We start from the raw sequence: 17,500 nt of genomic DNA on the forward strand, positions 1-17,500 counted from the left end.
GGAGTTTCTAGAGTATTTGATCCTGTAGATCTGAGTGATCTGTTGGGTTTGTGTTCAGTGAGCATATCTGTAATGTATTGAGGTCCATTTAGTGATTTATAGACCAGTATTAATACTCTAAACTCTATTCTGAATGTAACTGGGAGCCAGTGTAGAGACCTGAGGACAGGTGTGATGTGCTCTGATTTTCTGCTTCCAGTCAGAATTCTGGCTGCAGCGTTCTGGATGAGCTGCAACTGTCTGACTGTCTTTTTAGGAAGACCAGTGAGGAGTCCATTACAGTAATCCACCCTGCTGCTGATAAAAGCATGAACAAGTTTCTCTAAATCTTCACTGGAAACAAAGCATCTGATTCTTGCTATGTTTCTGAGATGATAGTATGCTGATTTACTGACTGCTTTGACATGACTACACTGTCAGAGGGTGTCAGTGGGGCTGTAGTCATTAGGCAGTAAGGCTCAGTAGATCTGACTGTCATCAGCAGAGCTGTGTAGGAGATTTGCTTCTTTCTCATTATTTATTCTCCTTATTTCTTTCAGTTTGATGTCAAATAATATAAATGTGTAAAGTTTAAGGTGAAGATGTCCACACATGCAAACTAGCCCATCATTCTGTAGCCGATGAATAAATATAGTGAAATCAGCATAACCGAGTCGTCACGCTTCATTACCCAACCAACATCAGCGTCAGGAAAAAGTCAAATGCTACATGTCTTTAAATAAGAGTAGCTAAATGTGATACAGGTAGATCTTAAAGCATTAATGTAGCAAAACAGAGTCTAGCTGCGTCTCAACTGGCTCACTATACCAGTGACGCCCCCAGAAAATGTTCATAGGGGTGGCCAGAAGAGGCCACACCAAATCTTGGGGTGGCACACTAAAAAAATTAATTCAGTGTAATGTTATATTTTTGTTTCTGGTAAATTAAATAATGTGATTTTAATTCATTTAATTAATTAGTCTTACAATATCGCAATTTATTCCTTGAAATAATTCAGCAAATGTGCAAACCAAATAAAAATCAATATTTAGTTTAAAAACACTTCTCATATAAAGAAATAACTTTTCAGTTATTTTTCACATACATTTATTGTACAGCATACAGTATATGCCACGTCTAAAATTAATTGAGATTAATGAGTTAAATAATAAAACAAACAAGTGAACAAACTGAACAAAAGGCATTACTATATATACACACACTCACTATACAGACCCTAATAATATAATTTATCTATATCCTTTTTTGAGCCACTTTATTAATGCAGCTTTTTCTATTGATGTACCTTAAGGTAAATATTACATAGCCATTACTGTCTATTGAAGGTGTGTGTGTGTGTGTGTGTGTTGTCAACGACGATCAGGGAGGGCAGTGGTGGTTCTAGTTTAGATGACACCCTGGGCGAACCACCCCATAAACCTACCCTCCTTAAATAGTTACATTTATTTTTTTCAATAAATATAAAAATTTACTTATATTTATTCTAAATAAATACAATTAATGTTTCTATTATTACACAATTATCATTCTAAATAAATAACAGACATCAATCCTAAATGTTACTGGAAAACAATGTAATAGAGTGATATGCTAAGATCACTTAGGGAACCTTTTGCATGAATATTAGTTATCAGTTATAGTTTTATCAGCGTGCATGTAAACAACCGGGATTCACACACGAGTGCGTGAGCCGCACGGGAATGCTTTTCTGCGCGCATGTGTCAGTTTGCTTTCACCAGCGTTGTTTCGGTTGCACAGAGAGAACGCGTGCAAAAGATGTGAACGGCCCTTAATGTCTTTATTCTGGGATTGCCACTCTAAGTTAACACACGTGCATAAAGTAAATGGTATCCCAATGCTTTTACTAGGGGATGTTTTTGTTGCACCATCTCCGCGTGCCGCCCCCAACAAGATACTTGCGACGCCGCCCTGGGATTTAGCATATTATAATCCACCACTGGGGAAGAGAGGGACAGTGTATCAGCTACGTTAGTGGCACCAACAATAATTTAGTTGCTGCATGTTATTTATTTATCTATAAAAACATTATGAATTTATATAAGTACATATAAGTTAATAATATCAACAGCAAAACCATATTGGGGTGGCCACAGGGGTGGCCAGAGTTTACCCTTGGGGGCGCCCCTGCACTATACACTGCGCACTCATGCACTATGCACTTACACACTCAACAGCAGAGTGTATGTGTGTGGTGTCGTCCCAAATGGAGCACTAATGTTTTTCTACTAGACGAAAATTCAAACCGTTTCCCTGATGACATTTGACGGTTGCCAAATCAGTGAAATAAATGACCGAACTATCAAATAATACCTGCCGTGAGTATTGCCGCATTCACCATCAGGAGGCGCTATAATCACTCTCATAGGAGAATTTGGCTTTTCGGGGTGAAGCTGTGGTGCAGCGCAGTAGGTAGTGCTGTCGCCTCACAGCAAGAAGGTCGCTGGTTTAAGCCTCGTCTCAGTTAGAATTTCTGTGTGGAGTTTGCATGTTCTCCCTGCATGTGCGTGGGTTACCTCTGGGTGCTCCGGTTTCCCCCACAGTAGTTTTATTCAGATTTTAAAGGGAAATGATGGTTCATGTTAGGCTGTGTGAAGAGTGTGTTGTATAAGTGAGTTGCTTTTTTCGTTATTCGTCCGGTTGGCATTTGTACAAACGCCACCATAAGCCATTAGGCTATTCGGCCAACTCGTTATGTTATTTATTTATTTATTTAGCCTAATTTAATAACTCGCTTTCAGGTTGCATATTAATTTTTAGGGTCACAAGCTACAAGTCAAAATAAAATCCATATGCTTTAGCTGTTAACAGGCCTACAGTATTGACCTTATCCTAGAGTGCGGAGTGCGGCTGTGTTCACGATTATTTCAGAACTTCTGATTCAGTCGCCTGTGGGAGAAATGACTAGGAATAATAAACGGCAGAAAACGGTCAAACTACTCGCTTTACAAACAAATGCTTGCATGACTACACAGACCATGTAGAGTAATGTAATAAGGAAACATCAGTTTGCAACATCAGTCAGCCCACCTGCAGCTCATGCAAGAGGTGGATCCACAGCCAACCACATCCACAGCAGACTGAGAGGTGTGTACTCAGTCTGTGTGTGTATTATGTGTGTGTGTGTGTGTGTGTGTATTATCTGAGTGTGAGCAGCAGATGGCAGCAGAGCTGCTCTAATCACATCTAGTCTCTGTAGCAGTGAGGTGTGTGTTTAGTGTGTGTGTATTATGAGTGTGGGTGTGTGTGTATGTATGAGTGTATGTGTGTGTATTATAAGCATGTGTTTATGTATGTGTGTGTATTTTGAGTGTGTGTGTGAGTGTATACGTACACACACACACATACACTCACACACACACACTCAAAATACACACACATACATAAACACATGCTTATAATACACACACATACACTCATACATACACACACACCCACACTCATAACATGTATGAGTGTATTATGTGTGTGTGTGTGTATCATGAGTGTACATGTGTATGTATGAGTGTATGTGTATTATGGACATGTGTGTGTGGTGTGTTTATTATTGTGTGTATTATTTGTGTGTATTATGAGAGAGCGTGTGTGTATTTTCAGTTTGTGTGTTTAGTGTGAGTGTGTGTATTTCCAGCATGTTTTGCAAGTGTGTGTGTATTACAAGTGTGTAGTATGAGTGTATGTGCGTTTGTGTTTTTAGTTTGTGTGTGTGCGTGCACGTGTGTGTGTGTGTGTATTATGAGTGTGTGTGTGTGTGTGTGTGTATTTTCAGTTTGTGTATTTAATGTGTGTGTGGTTCCTTATTTAAAATGTGTATATATTTAGAGAGTGTGTGTGTTGTGTGTGTGTAAGCAGCAGATGGCAGCAGAGCAGCTCCACTCTCTCTTTTACTGTGATTCTCTCGGATCACACCTCAACAACTCCTCTACACACACACACACACACACACACACACACACACACACACCCTTATGAAGGACAAGATATTTATCTGTTCCTCAGACAGTGTGTGTGTGTGTGTGTGTGTGTGTGTGTGTGTGTGTGTGTTTGTGTGTGTGTGTGTGTGTGTGTGTGTGTATAAACAGATCATGTTATTGATCAGTTATATGCAGGAACACATGAGCATCGTCACTATAGCACTGTCCAACAACATGATTTGTATAGTAGTGTGTGTGAGTGTGTATGCAGTAGTGTGTGTTTAGTAGTGTGTGAGTGTGTATGCAGTAGTGTGTGTAGTAGTGTGTGAGTGTGTATGCAGTAGTGTGTGTTTAGTAGTGTGTGAGTGTGTATGCAGTAGTGTGTGTTTAGTAGTGTGTGAGTGTGTATGCAGTAGTGTGTGTTTAGTAGTGTGGATGTGTGTATGCAGTAGTATGTGTTTAGTAGTGTGTGAGTATGCATATAGTAGTGTGTGTAGTAGTGTGGGTGTGTGTGTGCCGTACTGCTGTATTGTGTAGTGTGATGTCACTGCGGGTGCAGCAGTGTTGCGTCAGCGTTGTGCGATTGGCCGTGTGTGTGTGTGTGTGTGTGTGGCTGCTGGACTGTACTGTAGCGCAGCAGTGTCCGCAGGCTCTGTCATTAATTACGTCCACACACACTTCATTAGGCTGAAGGGTAATGCTGGGCTTATCTGGAGCGTGCGCACCTGTACCTGCAGACGCCGCTGCGGATCTATTACAGCTTATCGGCTCACGGCAGAGCGCTGAAATATAGCTGCTGTCACTGCTGCGCTAGTGCTAACCGGCCCTCACTCACACACACACACACACACACACACTCCAGTCTGACAGAGAGACGACACCTAATTAACCCCACTCACCTCCACACACACACACACACACACACACACACACACACACACACACACACACACACACACACACACACACACACACACACAGCACATTACTAATATAGATCTGTGTGCTTTTACACTCTGTGTCAGTGCGTGTGTTAAAAGAGTGTGTTAGTCTACAATTGTGTGCTTGAGAGCTTGTTAGAGAAGTGTGTAAGTGTGTGTTTCAGAGTTAGTGTTTGTGTGTGTGTGTGTGTGTGTGTCAGTAGTGTGATAGAGTTTATGTAAGTGTTTGTGTGTTAGACAAGTGTTTTAGTGTGCTTTTCAGAGTTCGTGTTAGTGTGTGTGTGTGTGTGTGTGTGTGTGTGTGTGTGTGTGTGTGTGTGTGTGTGTGTGTTAGAAACCATTTATCAATATCATCGCAATTACATAGCAACACCCTGGTAACCGCCTTGAATACAACAAAAACCTCATGTGATTACTCTGGCAACAGCATTACAACACCCTGGCAACCCCCTAGAAAACCAAAACAACCTCATGTCATTACCCTGGCAACAACATAGTAACACCCTGGCAACCACCTAGAAAACCAAAACAACCTCATGTCATTACCCTGGCAACAACATAGTAACACCCTGGCAACCACCTATTAAACGAAAACAACCTCATGTCATTACCCTGGCAACAACATAGTAACACCCTGGCAACCACCTATTAAACGAAAACAACCTCATGTCATTAACCTGGCAACAACATAGTAACACCCTGGCAACCACCTATTAAACGAAAACAACCTCATGTCATTACCCTGGCAACAACATAGTAACACCCTGGCAACCACCTATTAAACGAAAACAACCTCATGTCATTACCCTGGCAACAACATGGTAACACCCTGGCAACCACCTAGAAAACCAAAACAACCTCATGTCATTACCCTGGCAACAACATGGTAACACCCTGGCAACCACCTAGAAAACCAAAACAACCTCATGTCATTACCCTGGCAACAACATAGCAACATCCTGGCAATCAAAAGTCAAAACAATCTCATACTATTACCCTGGCAACAGCATAGTAGCCTCCTGGCAACCACCTAGAAAACCAAAACAACCTCATGTCATTACCTTGGCAACCACATAGCAACACCCTGTCATCCACCTAGAAAACACTAACGACAACTTAGCAACCCCATGGCAACCGGCTGTTTTGATAATGAGATGCGTCAGTGGCGTCGCTCTGCAGCGGTCAGTGGTTCAGTCAGTGTTCTCCTTCTGCCGGTGTGCTGGGCTGTTTAGTTCCCGTGTGTTCTGGGTCGTGGGTTATCTGGAAGCCGTTGCCGGTTGTCCTTCAGGTCCTGTACTGCAGTGTCAGATGAATGAGGCCACAGAGAGTCAGGTCAAGAGCACAGTGTGCTGTACTGTAGTGAACACGGTAGAGTCTGCTGCAGGAGTACAGTAGCACACACACTCCTCACACCACTGCGCATCATCATCATCCTCATCATCATCATCATCATCACTGCACTGCTGCTCTTATTAACTCATCATTGATCAGCGAGAGGACGAGGACTCCTCTATTGTAGCCTGCAGAAGCGTCGCTGTGAGGGTGTGAAGGTGTTTCTAGCTGTGTTTCCATTCAGAGATGTCAGTTAGACACAAACTAATACTGAATAGATCATCAGTGAGTGGAGGAGCGTCTCCATCAGTGCTGCACAGTAGAGCATCTCCTCCTCAGCTCCTGCACAGATCTGACTGAGAGCAGTGGGGTCTGCTGCACTGTGGGGATTCTCCACTAATAAATGAGACTGAACACCAAGACCAAACGCAGTGAACACGGTGAATGTGGAGGCTTCTGGAGGAGTGAGACGAGAGCGCAGACACATGATCAAGACAGTTCTGGAGGGAATAATAATAATAGATGAAGAATACTGAAGCACTGTGATGCAGACTGACGGAGGCCTTTTACAATCAGCACAACAACATTTCACATCTGCAACTGTGGAGAGCTGCAGACCAACATTACTGACGCAAACACACACACACACACACACACACACACACACACACACACATTTATATCTGTCAGATCATCTGATCAGCACACACACACTGATGAAGTGCAGAGGTCACTCACTACAGCTGATCACAGCACAGTTTATCTGCAGTTATTATTAGCAGATGACCAGCTTCTCCTACTCGGTGTACTCAGGATGCTTCAGTGTTTCGGGTTAAAGGCACACATCACCTAACATGAGTTTCTGTATTCTGCTGAACACAATACTCTGAAGAATGCTGCTCAAAAGCAGCTCTTGACATCAATAGTAGGAGCAGAATGACTCCAGCATTCTTCAGAGTATCTCCCTTTGTGTTCAACAGAAGACAGAACCCCACTGGTGCGCTGAGTAAAGGAGCAGAGAATGCGTCTCTTCCAGTCACGACTCCTCTGCCGTCTGCTGCTGTAGAGATGCTCACGCTAGTGAAGGGGCGTTGGGGAAACCCTCCCACTGTGTGTGTGTGTGTGTGTGTGTGTTTGGCAGTGTGTGTGTTCAGTACAATGCCAGTGTATTTGTATAGCGCTGTTTCACAATCATTATTGTTTCAGAGAAGCTCTACAGAGATGCAGATTACAAAACCAGGAAGCTGAAGGTTATTATATGGCCAGACGGTATCTGTGGATGTTTTTTGCTATTTCTGCTGAGATTTTTGGTAAAAATCTGCGGATTTCTGCTGAATTATTTTGGAAGTATCCTAACTAAAACCCTAAATAAATAAACAATTAAATCTTTTAAAGTTTTATTTAATGTTTAAAACGCAAATCCAATTACATCCACTTTATTTGGCAAACAAAGCAAGTCTCTGATATAACATCTCTACTGAAAGACAGAGAATATGACTGTACACACGGCACTGTACATAAATCACATGAACATCAGTCAATAAAATTAGTGAAAATAGTTTAAAAACTGAATAAATATAGATCTACACTCATTTACTCAAGTAAAAAACAGAGTTAATGATGGACTAAACATCTGCAGAAACTCACAGATTCCGTGTGGACTTAGTTATTAGTGACAATAAGTGTATTAGTTACTGATAACTCTAATGAATTACTTAATATATATAAGCACAGTTATCCTTCAGTTGTACAGTGTACAGGTGATGTGTGTGTATGTTTAATGAAGTGTGTTTGTGTAGTGAGTGTGTGTGTTGTCCTTGATGGCTGGCATCATCTCATCACTGCTCTTAGATCGCATCACTGGCACTGCACAATCTCCAGAGCCTCGGCATTATCAGGAAGACTATTCCAGAGTTCAGGAGCCATAAATGAGAAGGCTCGACCTCCTTTAGTGGACTCTGCTGTTCTGGGAGTTTAGAGATCTTTAAGAGCGGGTTGGGTTGTAGCGAGACAGAAGCTGGGTCAGATAAGCAGGAGCTGGGTTATTCACAGCTTTATAGGTAAGAAGCAATAATTGATGATCAATACTGAACTGAACAGCAGCCGGTGTCAGGAGGAGAACACTGGGGGGATGTGGACATATCTGCTGGAGCTGCTGAGAACTGCAGATTCACTGACTGAAGCTTATTAATAGAGGATGCTGGACCACCAGAGCATTACAGTCGTCTCATCTAGAGCTCATACAAGCATCAGCTCGCTTTACTGAGTCTGAGATGGAGAGCATTCTTCATAACTTAGCGATATCTCTCAGATGAAGGAAGACAGTTTCTCTGACGTAAGAGATCTGATGTTCAGCTGCTGTCTAATATGACACCCAGATCTTTTATAGTAGCGCTAACGCTAACTCTGTATCCTCTAATTGTAGAGTTGTGAGATCTGCTGTGTACAGGATTTAGGCCCAATAAGTAATAATTCTGTTCTGTCAGAGTTTAAGAGAAGGAAATTGTTGGTCATCCAGTCTTGAACATCTCTAATACACTCAGTTAGTTTAGACAGTTCAGACGTCTCGTCAGGTTTAGTTGAAGTATATAATTGAGTATCATCTGCATAGCACACTGTTAGACCTTACCGGGCGTTTTTACAGTAGAATACTGGCAACACTGTTGCCAGTTACTCACTGTAAAAGTTTGGTTACAGTAAGTAACTGGCAACAGTGTTGCCATTTAATTACTGTAACTGAAACATTACAGTGAGTGGCTGGCAACAGTGTTGCCAGTTATTTACTGTAGCTGAACCAATACAGTGAGTAGCTGGCAACAGTGTTGCCAGTTATTTACTGTAACTGAACCATTACAGTGAGTGGCTGGCAACAGTGTTGCCAGTTAATTACTGTAATAGAGCAGTAGTGGTAACTAACTGGAAACTGTGTACAGTTAATTACTTTACTGTAGGGTTACAACTCACAGCATTATACTGCATACACATTAATAGTATGTCATAGTCTTACTAAAATTAATTAGTATTCTTACATGTTATTAAAAATAGAAGGCATACAAATTTAGACAAATGCATTTTATTGTTTTGGCAGCAAACAAATATACAACAGAAAATGTATAACAAAATTAAGAAATCAGCAGATATAAATATCATCTTACATATTACAGGTCTGTACAGTAAGGCTGCGGTCACACTAACGTTTGAGCATGCACAATTCTATCATACGGCACTGCGAAAAGTAGTGGGATTAAACAAAATAATTAGAGATTGAAAAAGCAAGCGACTGGTCCATAGTTTAAATTTTTGTTCAGACAGGTCATGTTTTGATCTTTGATTGGTCTCAAGCAATGATGTGATTTCGCAGGTCAGAGAACTCCAAGCTTGAACTTTCCAATGCTGCGAACAGTGAAATTTTTCGCATGAGCTAGCATTCCAGATCTGAAGCATTCACATGCGTATGAATGGAAGTCTAGAGGAAGAAAAGTGCAGTGTGACTGGGACTTTAAGCTGTAACTCTAATTGAACACACCTGATCAAACTAATTAAGGCTTGTTAGAAATCTACAGGTAATGTTGAAGCAGGGTGGAAGCTAAACTCTGCTGCGCTGCAGTCCTCCAGGAATTTGGAGTTTGACCCCCATGGTATATAGCATATTTTTAAAGCAACTGCCAACATTTATCACAATCACATATCAAATAAAAAAATGCACGCATGCACACACACACACACACACACACACACACACACACACACACACACACACACACACACACACACACACACACAGAAAGTGCTGCAGTAAAATGTGTTTCTCTCTCCTCAATGCTGACCATGCAAAAGAAAAAAAAAAACTAAACAGCAAAAAACACAAAATATTTATTTTATTTTTTTAAAGTTTCAAATAATTAAAAAATAAGCATATGAAAAGAACACACACATACTCTCTCTCTCTCTCTCTCTCTCTCTCTCTCTCTCTCTCTCTATATATATATATATATATAGAAACATGTTTGTCAAACACAGGCAGATACTGTGTCAATTCTTAATAAAAAGTTTAAAATAATTATAAAAAACAAAAATAAAGTCTGCAACACCGAAAATCCAAAGGATCCAATCTTTCATTGTTATAATTATTATCTACTTTAAAATCTCATGACCACAAACTTTTCTATTGTTTCTAATATAAATTCATAGGTGGAAACACAGCTCTGAAAAATACTTAGCAACAAACTCACAACCTGGGACCGGACAGTGGAGCTTTTGTGTGTGGATAGTTATTTGTATCATATTTTTTGTGATTCCCTGTGATGATTTCTGTGCACATGTTACCTTACTGAGGTGATGGAATTTATTGTTTTTTATGTGCATAAACTTTTAGCATCTGTACAGTATTGCAATATGCAATACCCAATAAATAAATATACTTAAAGCGAGGAGAGGCTAACTAGCTAACAATGTAGCTTTCAAGTACACAGTTCAAGATAACAACAATATAACTTAAAACACAGCCTTATTTTAGAAACCCTCAAAAACATTTGAACACATTTTACTTACTCATTGTAGATTCTTATTTAAAGCCTAAAACATATCAGACTCAACATCTGAATTGATGGACAGAGAATAGAGCACACTCAGCAGTAAACAAATCAAACACCTGATTCCCTTAAAGGGCCAGCATTTTCTGAAAACTCTTTCTAACACCTTTGTGTTTAGAATGAGACAACCTGTGGGAGTCTGGTGAGGCCTAAATCATTGTCTTCTGCCTTTAAAATGCACATCTCTATAAACAGCAACATAAAGCATCAGAGTAAATGGGACAGTAATGGTTGAACAGTAATTTGCCATTTATGGTCACAGTACAAGTAAATTACTGTAATTTATCCTTTGCATTACACAATTTTATACAAACTCTACTCCTTTTACAGTAAAACACTGTTTCCTTTCATTACAGCAAAACACTGACTATTTTGCAGTTATTTACTGCATAATCTACAGGGTAAGAGTGCAGTTAAGCTTTAACCCTAATTAAACACACCTGATCAAACTAAATCTAAAGGTAGTGTGTTGAAGCAGGGCTGGAACTAAATTATGCTAGGCTGCGGCCCTCTAGTAGTTTGACACCCCTGGAGCATAGCATATTTTCAAAGCAACTGCCTACATTTGTCACAATTATGCACATATTGTTTAATTAAAACAATTAAAATATGCAAACTTCATCCGTAGGAAAAAAAAATGATAATAATTAATCTGATCCTCATGTCGTTCCAAATCTGTAGTAATAATAAAAAACACAAAAAATTACATGATTTATATTTTTTTTTAGGAAAGCCTTCTTACTATACTGTTAATGCCACTTTTACTTACTTTAATTGAAGTTTTCCAAACAAATTCATTGAGTCTCTGCAAACATGTATGTACGTGCTGTTTAAGATATATTTTTTTAAATAACACATTTTTACTAGTCATTTACGTAGCAAAATACTAATATTCAGTTGAAATTGCAAATTAAAAGCTGAACTATAGGTTAAATTAGGCAAATTAGACTAATTATAGAAACGTAAACAAAGTTATAAGAATTATTATGACAATTTCTTTGCTCTGTGTGAATATTTTTGCCTTTAAATGCATTTCATCCATATCTTATGCTTAGCTTTTAATGATCTTTGTGGCATTGGTTGACTCCTGATACTCAATGTTAAAACATAAAAGAAAACAAAGAAAACACATGGCTGCAGTGAAATTCAGCTTATCATCAATGCAATGTCCCACTCTCCCCTCAATACTGACCATTCACATATCAAAACTGAACAGTAAATATATATATATATATATATATATATATATATATATATATATATATATATATATATATATATATATATATATATATATATATATAAAATTATAAAATAAAAATAAATAGCAACATAAATCATCAGAGTAGATGGGGCAGTAATGGTTGATCAGTAATTTACCATTTATTATGACAGTAAATATCTGTAATGGGTACATAGAGTAAATTACTGTGATTTATTCTTTGCACTACAGAATTTCATACAAATCCTGCTTCTTTTACTGTAAAATACTGTTTCCTTTCATTACAGCTAAACACTGGCTATTTTACAGTTATTTACTGAATAATCTACAGTAAGGGTTAACAGTGCAGTGAAAGCTGATCCCATGTCTTCTAATAATGTCTCTCAGTGGCAGCATGTAGATTGTAAACAGCAAAGAGCCTAAAACTGATCCTTGAGGCACCCCATACTGCACTGGGCTGACTGGTGGAGGCGTCCATTAATATCCACACACTGGTAACGGTCATAATGGTTATGACTTAAACCATTGTAGAGCCTGTCCCTGGACACCTGTAGAATATAAGCGGTTTATGAGGATATTGTGGTCAATGGTGTCAAATGCCGCACTGAGATCGAGTAAAACTAATAGCGAGACGCACCCTCGGTCAGCAGCTAAGAGTAAATCATTGGTTATTTTCACTAATGCGGTTTCTGTACTGTGATGAGCCCTGAAACCTGACTGAAACACTTCAAAAACATTGTGTTTATATATATGTGTGTGTGTGTGTGTGTGTGTGTGTGTTTGGCTGTTTGTATATTTAGCTATGTGTCAGGTTTTCGCCCCACATGTGTCTGATAAAGTGCTGTCAGATATCGAAAGAACACTGGATGTTGCTCCATTTCTGTTCTCATATGATCTGTTGAAGCTGGATCACGTGACTGGTGTGCATGCCGGAGTTTATTCTGTAAATGTGTTTCCGTCGTTCTTTATGCAGATGAAACGTTTGACTCAGTTATGTGCATCAGTTTTTAATGCGCATTTTCAAAATCTATGTGCATCTTAGCATTTCCATCCAGGGTGTTTATGCGATGTTCCAAAATGTGCATACATCTCTGTGGATGGAGACGCAGCCAGTGTGTGTATATCTCCTCCTCCAGCAGTCCTGATCTTCTTCTCTCTCTCTCTCTGTGTGTGTGTGTTCAGACTATCGTGCGGGGCAGCAGAGCACCCAGAGACGCCTCCATCAACGGCCTGCTGGAGGAGTTCGACAGCATCTCGGTGTCACGCTCCAACTCTTTGCGCAGGGAAAGTCCGGCGGCAGCGGCAGCAGCGGCGGGCAGCAGAGCGCAGAACGGCTTTGGGCAGTATGGCCGCTACTCCTGCGATCTGGACAGTGGAGTGTGTGTGGAGGCGGAGTGGCAGCGCTCCTCACTGCGGCAAAACGGACACCCCGGCCTTGGCCCCGGCCCCATCCGTAGCCCCTTCTACCCCGACGCCATGCCGCAGAAGGCCTCGGAGTGGGCCAGGCTGCCGCCGGATTACCATGCGTACCTGGAGAGCCGGACACAGCTCTGCGGGGAGGGGCCGGTGGGCCGGCGGGACTACCGCGCATCTTTGGGCGGCTCCAGCCTGGACTACAGGGACGCTCCGCTGGGCACGCCGTCCCGCCTGTCACTCCGCAGCGATCACACCAGCTGTCCAGATGCAGACTGGGGCTTCGGTGAGCTCCACAAGCGGCCCAAATCTTCCTACGGCAGCCACGGCAGTCCTCAGCCGGCGCTCCGGCAGCGCTCACGGTCCGGCTCGGGTCTGCAGGAGCCCAGCAGCAGCAGCGGCAGCAGCGGCGCTCCCTACAGCATCAGTGCGCTCTCTGCAGCACCACCGCAGGGCTCCTACAGCTCTTACACCTACCCCAGACTCTCCGAAAACACCTCCGCTATGATCATCGGCAAGGTAAAGATCAATCACTAATCGGGGTATTGATTTTACAGGTGGAGTGTGTGCAGAACAGTCCCCCAACATCTAACTGAAATCACACAAGGAGATAAACAATAAATGACCATGAGTATGGATCATAACTGTGATGACCGCACCAAACCTGCAGACCACACCGGTCAATTAGCAAAGACTGCTGGTCAAAATTTATTTGGGTTTACTGAAATAACATACAGCAGTGGTCCTCAACCCCCGGGCCAGGGACTGGTACCAGTCCATTAAGGGTGGAGCCGAACCCGAATACGGTATTCGGAAAGGCACGAATAGCGTGTTTTTACGAATACTTGATTCGAACAAATACTTGAAAAATTATTTGTATTCGGGAGCAAGAAAAACACTATATCAAAAAGCAGCGTTTCCTCATGAGACCACAGTGCATGCCCGCGTGAGTGAGTGAGTGAGTGAGAGAGAGAGAGAGAGAGAGAGAGAGAGAGAGAGAGAGAGAGAGAGAGAGAGTGAGTGAGTGAGAGAGAGAGAGAGAGAGAGAGAAAGAAAGACACACGCTCAGTGCAAAACGCGCCAAAGCCCGAAACTGAAAGCGAGACGTGACTTTTAAGGGGCTGTTTGATATGGATTTATTAATCATTCTTACTGTTCAGTGATCGTAAACTGCCGTAGTTTATTAAAGACGCAACCCCTCACTGCACGTCAGCTGCGCGCCTTCAGCAGACCTCCTCATTCCAGCAGCACGAGAGCTTTATGATTGTTTATGAGCGCCAAAAGTGGCGGATCTGTCCGGTAAAATATCTGACTGTGTGTCACCGTATCCCTAAGGACTGTTTGGCGAAATATTTGACTGCATGTCACTGCATAACAAACCACTGAAAGGATATAACTAGAGAAATCTCCACTGTGCCACTGTGCGTATGGCAAGCCGTTTTAGCATTTAAACCTTGTTGAGACTATCCATAAATATATTTAGAGATATCTCTAATTATATTTTGACTTGTCATAATTATAATTCAGATTGGAAATATCTGCAAATATATTATGACTGACTAGTCATATTCCTCCATTGACTTCCATTGAAAAATATTTGCAGATATCTCTAAATAAACAAACAAACTTTGTGTCTTTTTTTGTGGCAGGCAGATGACAATAGCAGGGCTGTATCTTTTAGTAATATATAGAATACTTTTGTTCTGCCAGATCTCCCAGGCAGGGTTTTATTTAGATTTATTTAGTTAATATTAGTTTTTGGAATTCTGTCCATTGGAAAAAAGTTCTTTCAGAAGAAGAACAGTTTTTTGAAGTATTATTTGTTTTTATTCTGTCTATTCAGTGACTTCAACAAGAATGGTGGTGGTGGGGTTCATAATATTCACAATGGTATTTTATTAGTTGTTGGTTTAACCATGGATGAGATAATGGCTTCTATGTTATTTTCTTTTCAATGACATTTCTTATCACATGTTCAAAAACAACAGCCAATATTGCATATCTATAATTTATATAATGGGTATAATTAAACAATACTTTCACTATAACGTAAATTAGAAGTGTAATAGAAAAAATATATATTTTTGCGCCATTTTGAATTTTACTCGAATACAAATACAAATACAAATACAAATACTTTTCCCCCTCAACAAATACAAATACAAATACCGGCTGCTCCGCACATCCCTACAGTCCATAGATCAATTGGTACCAGGCCGCACAAGAAATCATTATTTATCTCTGTGTTATTTATTATCTGCAATGGATCCGCAACCCATTAGTCAAAACAAATCAGGTGAATGCAGCATATCTGTGCAGGCAGATCAACTGCTGGAGATTGCAGATGACGGTGGCCTTATAGGGGCGGTTCGTATATCGCATCTCTTCTAGAGTTCCTGCAGGTTCGTTATTCCCAGCGGAGGTGTGCAGCCTGTGTGTGCAAGCGGCGTGACGGCTGACTTTCACCTGGCGCCGTGTTGCGCACCTCATGAAATGACGAGGCTTTTGTACTTAGTGCGTTTGCACAGGCTTGACGCGCACGCGCCTTACAGACGCACACACTGAATGAAGAGCACCGCGAGTCACGTGACAAGAACTGAGCGATCAGCTCCAGCTTGTAAAGATCATACACATTTCGGCAGACTAGTTATCTGACAAACACAGAACACCCAAACACTGCTGTGCTTTGTCATTTCTCTTTAGAAATAAAACTTGTATAGTAGTGACATTAATGTTGATGGTTGCCTAGCAACCTACAAATCCCCCAGTTCCGTGGTAAAATTTTAGAACCATTGATCGGTCCGCGGTGATGAAAAGGTGGAGGACCATGGGGGAAACCCACGTGAGCACAGGGAAAACGTGTAAACTCTGCATGGAAACATTGACTGGCTTGGTAAAGACTAGAACCAGTGACGTTCTTGCTGTGAGGCAACAGTGCTAACCACTGGGCCACCGTGCCACCCATCTATGAAAGGAGGAGGAGGAGTAGTACAGGTGGAAGGGAGGATTCTTCTAAATGAAGATGGCTGTGATATGGAGCTCAGGGTGTTTATAGTGGCTTAGGAATCGTCTGATTGGTCAATCATAGATTGAATAATGCGGGATCGGCTGTGGTCAATCATAAGCAGGTGATGCTCTTGACGTTAGTTTATAGATAAACTTCACTTCCTACAGCATTTCCTCATGTTAACGTTAACTAATGGAAATACAGTCATTCATTGTGGTGACTCGAGAAAGCCACATACTGTTATACTACATACACGTCATATTCCTCTTCTGAGACTGATTTCTATTTGTTTCTCCTTGTAGACCGCTCATGCTACAACTACCAAACTAACTCTAAACCTCCAAACTGCTCTGACTCGGGTTGCTATATCTTTTCTAACTGGTCCAACTAACGATTTTCCAAAAACTGACTCCCATTGTGAGTCCCATTGACTTCACACTGGACCAAAATGTATGACTTCGTAACTTTCCACCGGACTGTCATACAGACTTAAGGTTACGCTCATTTAACTCAGACTACCACTCTGCCAACCACTGATGACCTATCAACTTACAACTTTACATTGAACATACTAACAACATACCAGCTCACGCTAGAAACATCCTAACAAACATACTAGCAACATGCTAATTTATACTAGGACCATGCTAGTTTGTGTTAGCAATAGCCTAGCAACACTTTAGAAATGCCTAAGCAACCACGTAACAAATACTCAGAACACCCTAGCAACCACCTAGCAATGCCTTAGCAACTGCCTAGCAACCACTCAGAACACCATAGCAACCGCCTAGCAACACCTTAGTAACCACCTAGAATACCCTAGCAACACCTTAGCAACCACCTAGAACACCCTAGCAACTGCCTGATCTCTGCTGTTTAGTTGAACATTCCTCTCTCATATGATGTGTGTGTGTGTGTGTGTGTGTGTGTGCTGTGATCTTCAGTGTTAGATTAGCTGATCAGTTTACTCTGTGCTCCTGACTAATCTACTGTATCTGTACACACACACACACACACACACACACACACACACACACACACACACACATTACTGTACAGAC

The 17,500-nt window shown here is 41.2% G+C and overlaps 1 protein-coding gene across 13 annotated transcripts in view; it reads left to right on the plus strand.

The window, feature by feature from the left end:
- pak5 (p21 protein (Cdc42/Rac)-activated kinase 5) overlaps positions 1-17,500 on the plus strand; it is a 94,819-nt gene that overhangs the window by 39,300 nt on the left and 38,019 nt on the right. For all 13 annotated transcript variants that reach the window (XM_073932328.1, XM_073932324.1, XM_073932318.1 and 10 more), the window contains 1 exon segment: positions 13,202-13,951. In XM_073932328.1, the coding sequence (XP_073788429.1) occupies positions 13,202-13,951 (750 nt within the window).

This window comes from Danio rerio, chromosome 20 (genome assembly GCF_049306965.1).
Source record: "Danio rerio strain Tuebingen ecotype United States chromosome 20, GRCz12tu, whole genome shotgun sequence".
Lineage (NCBI taxonomy): Eukaryota > Metazoa > Chordata > Actinopteri > Cypriniformes > Danionidae > Danio > Danio rerio.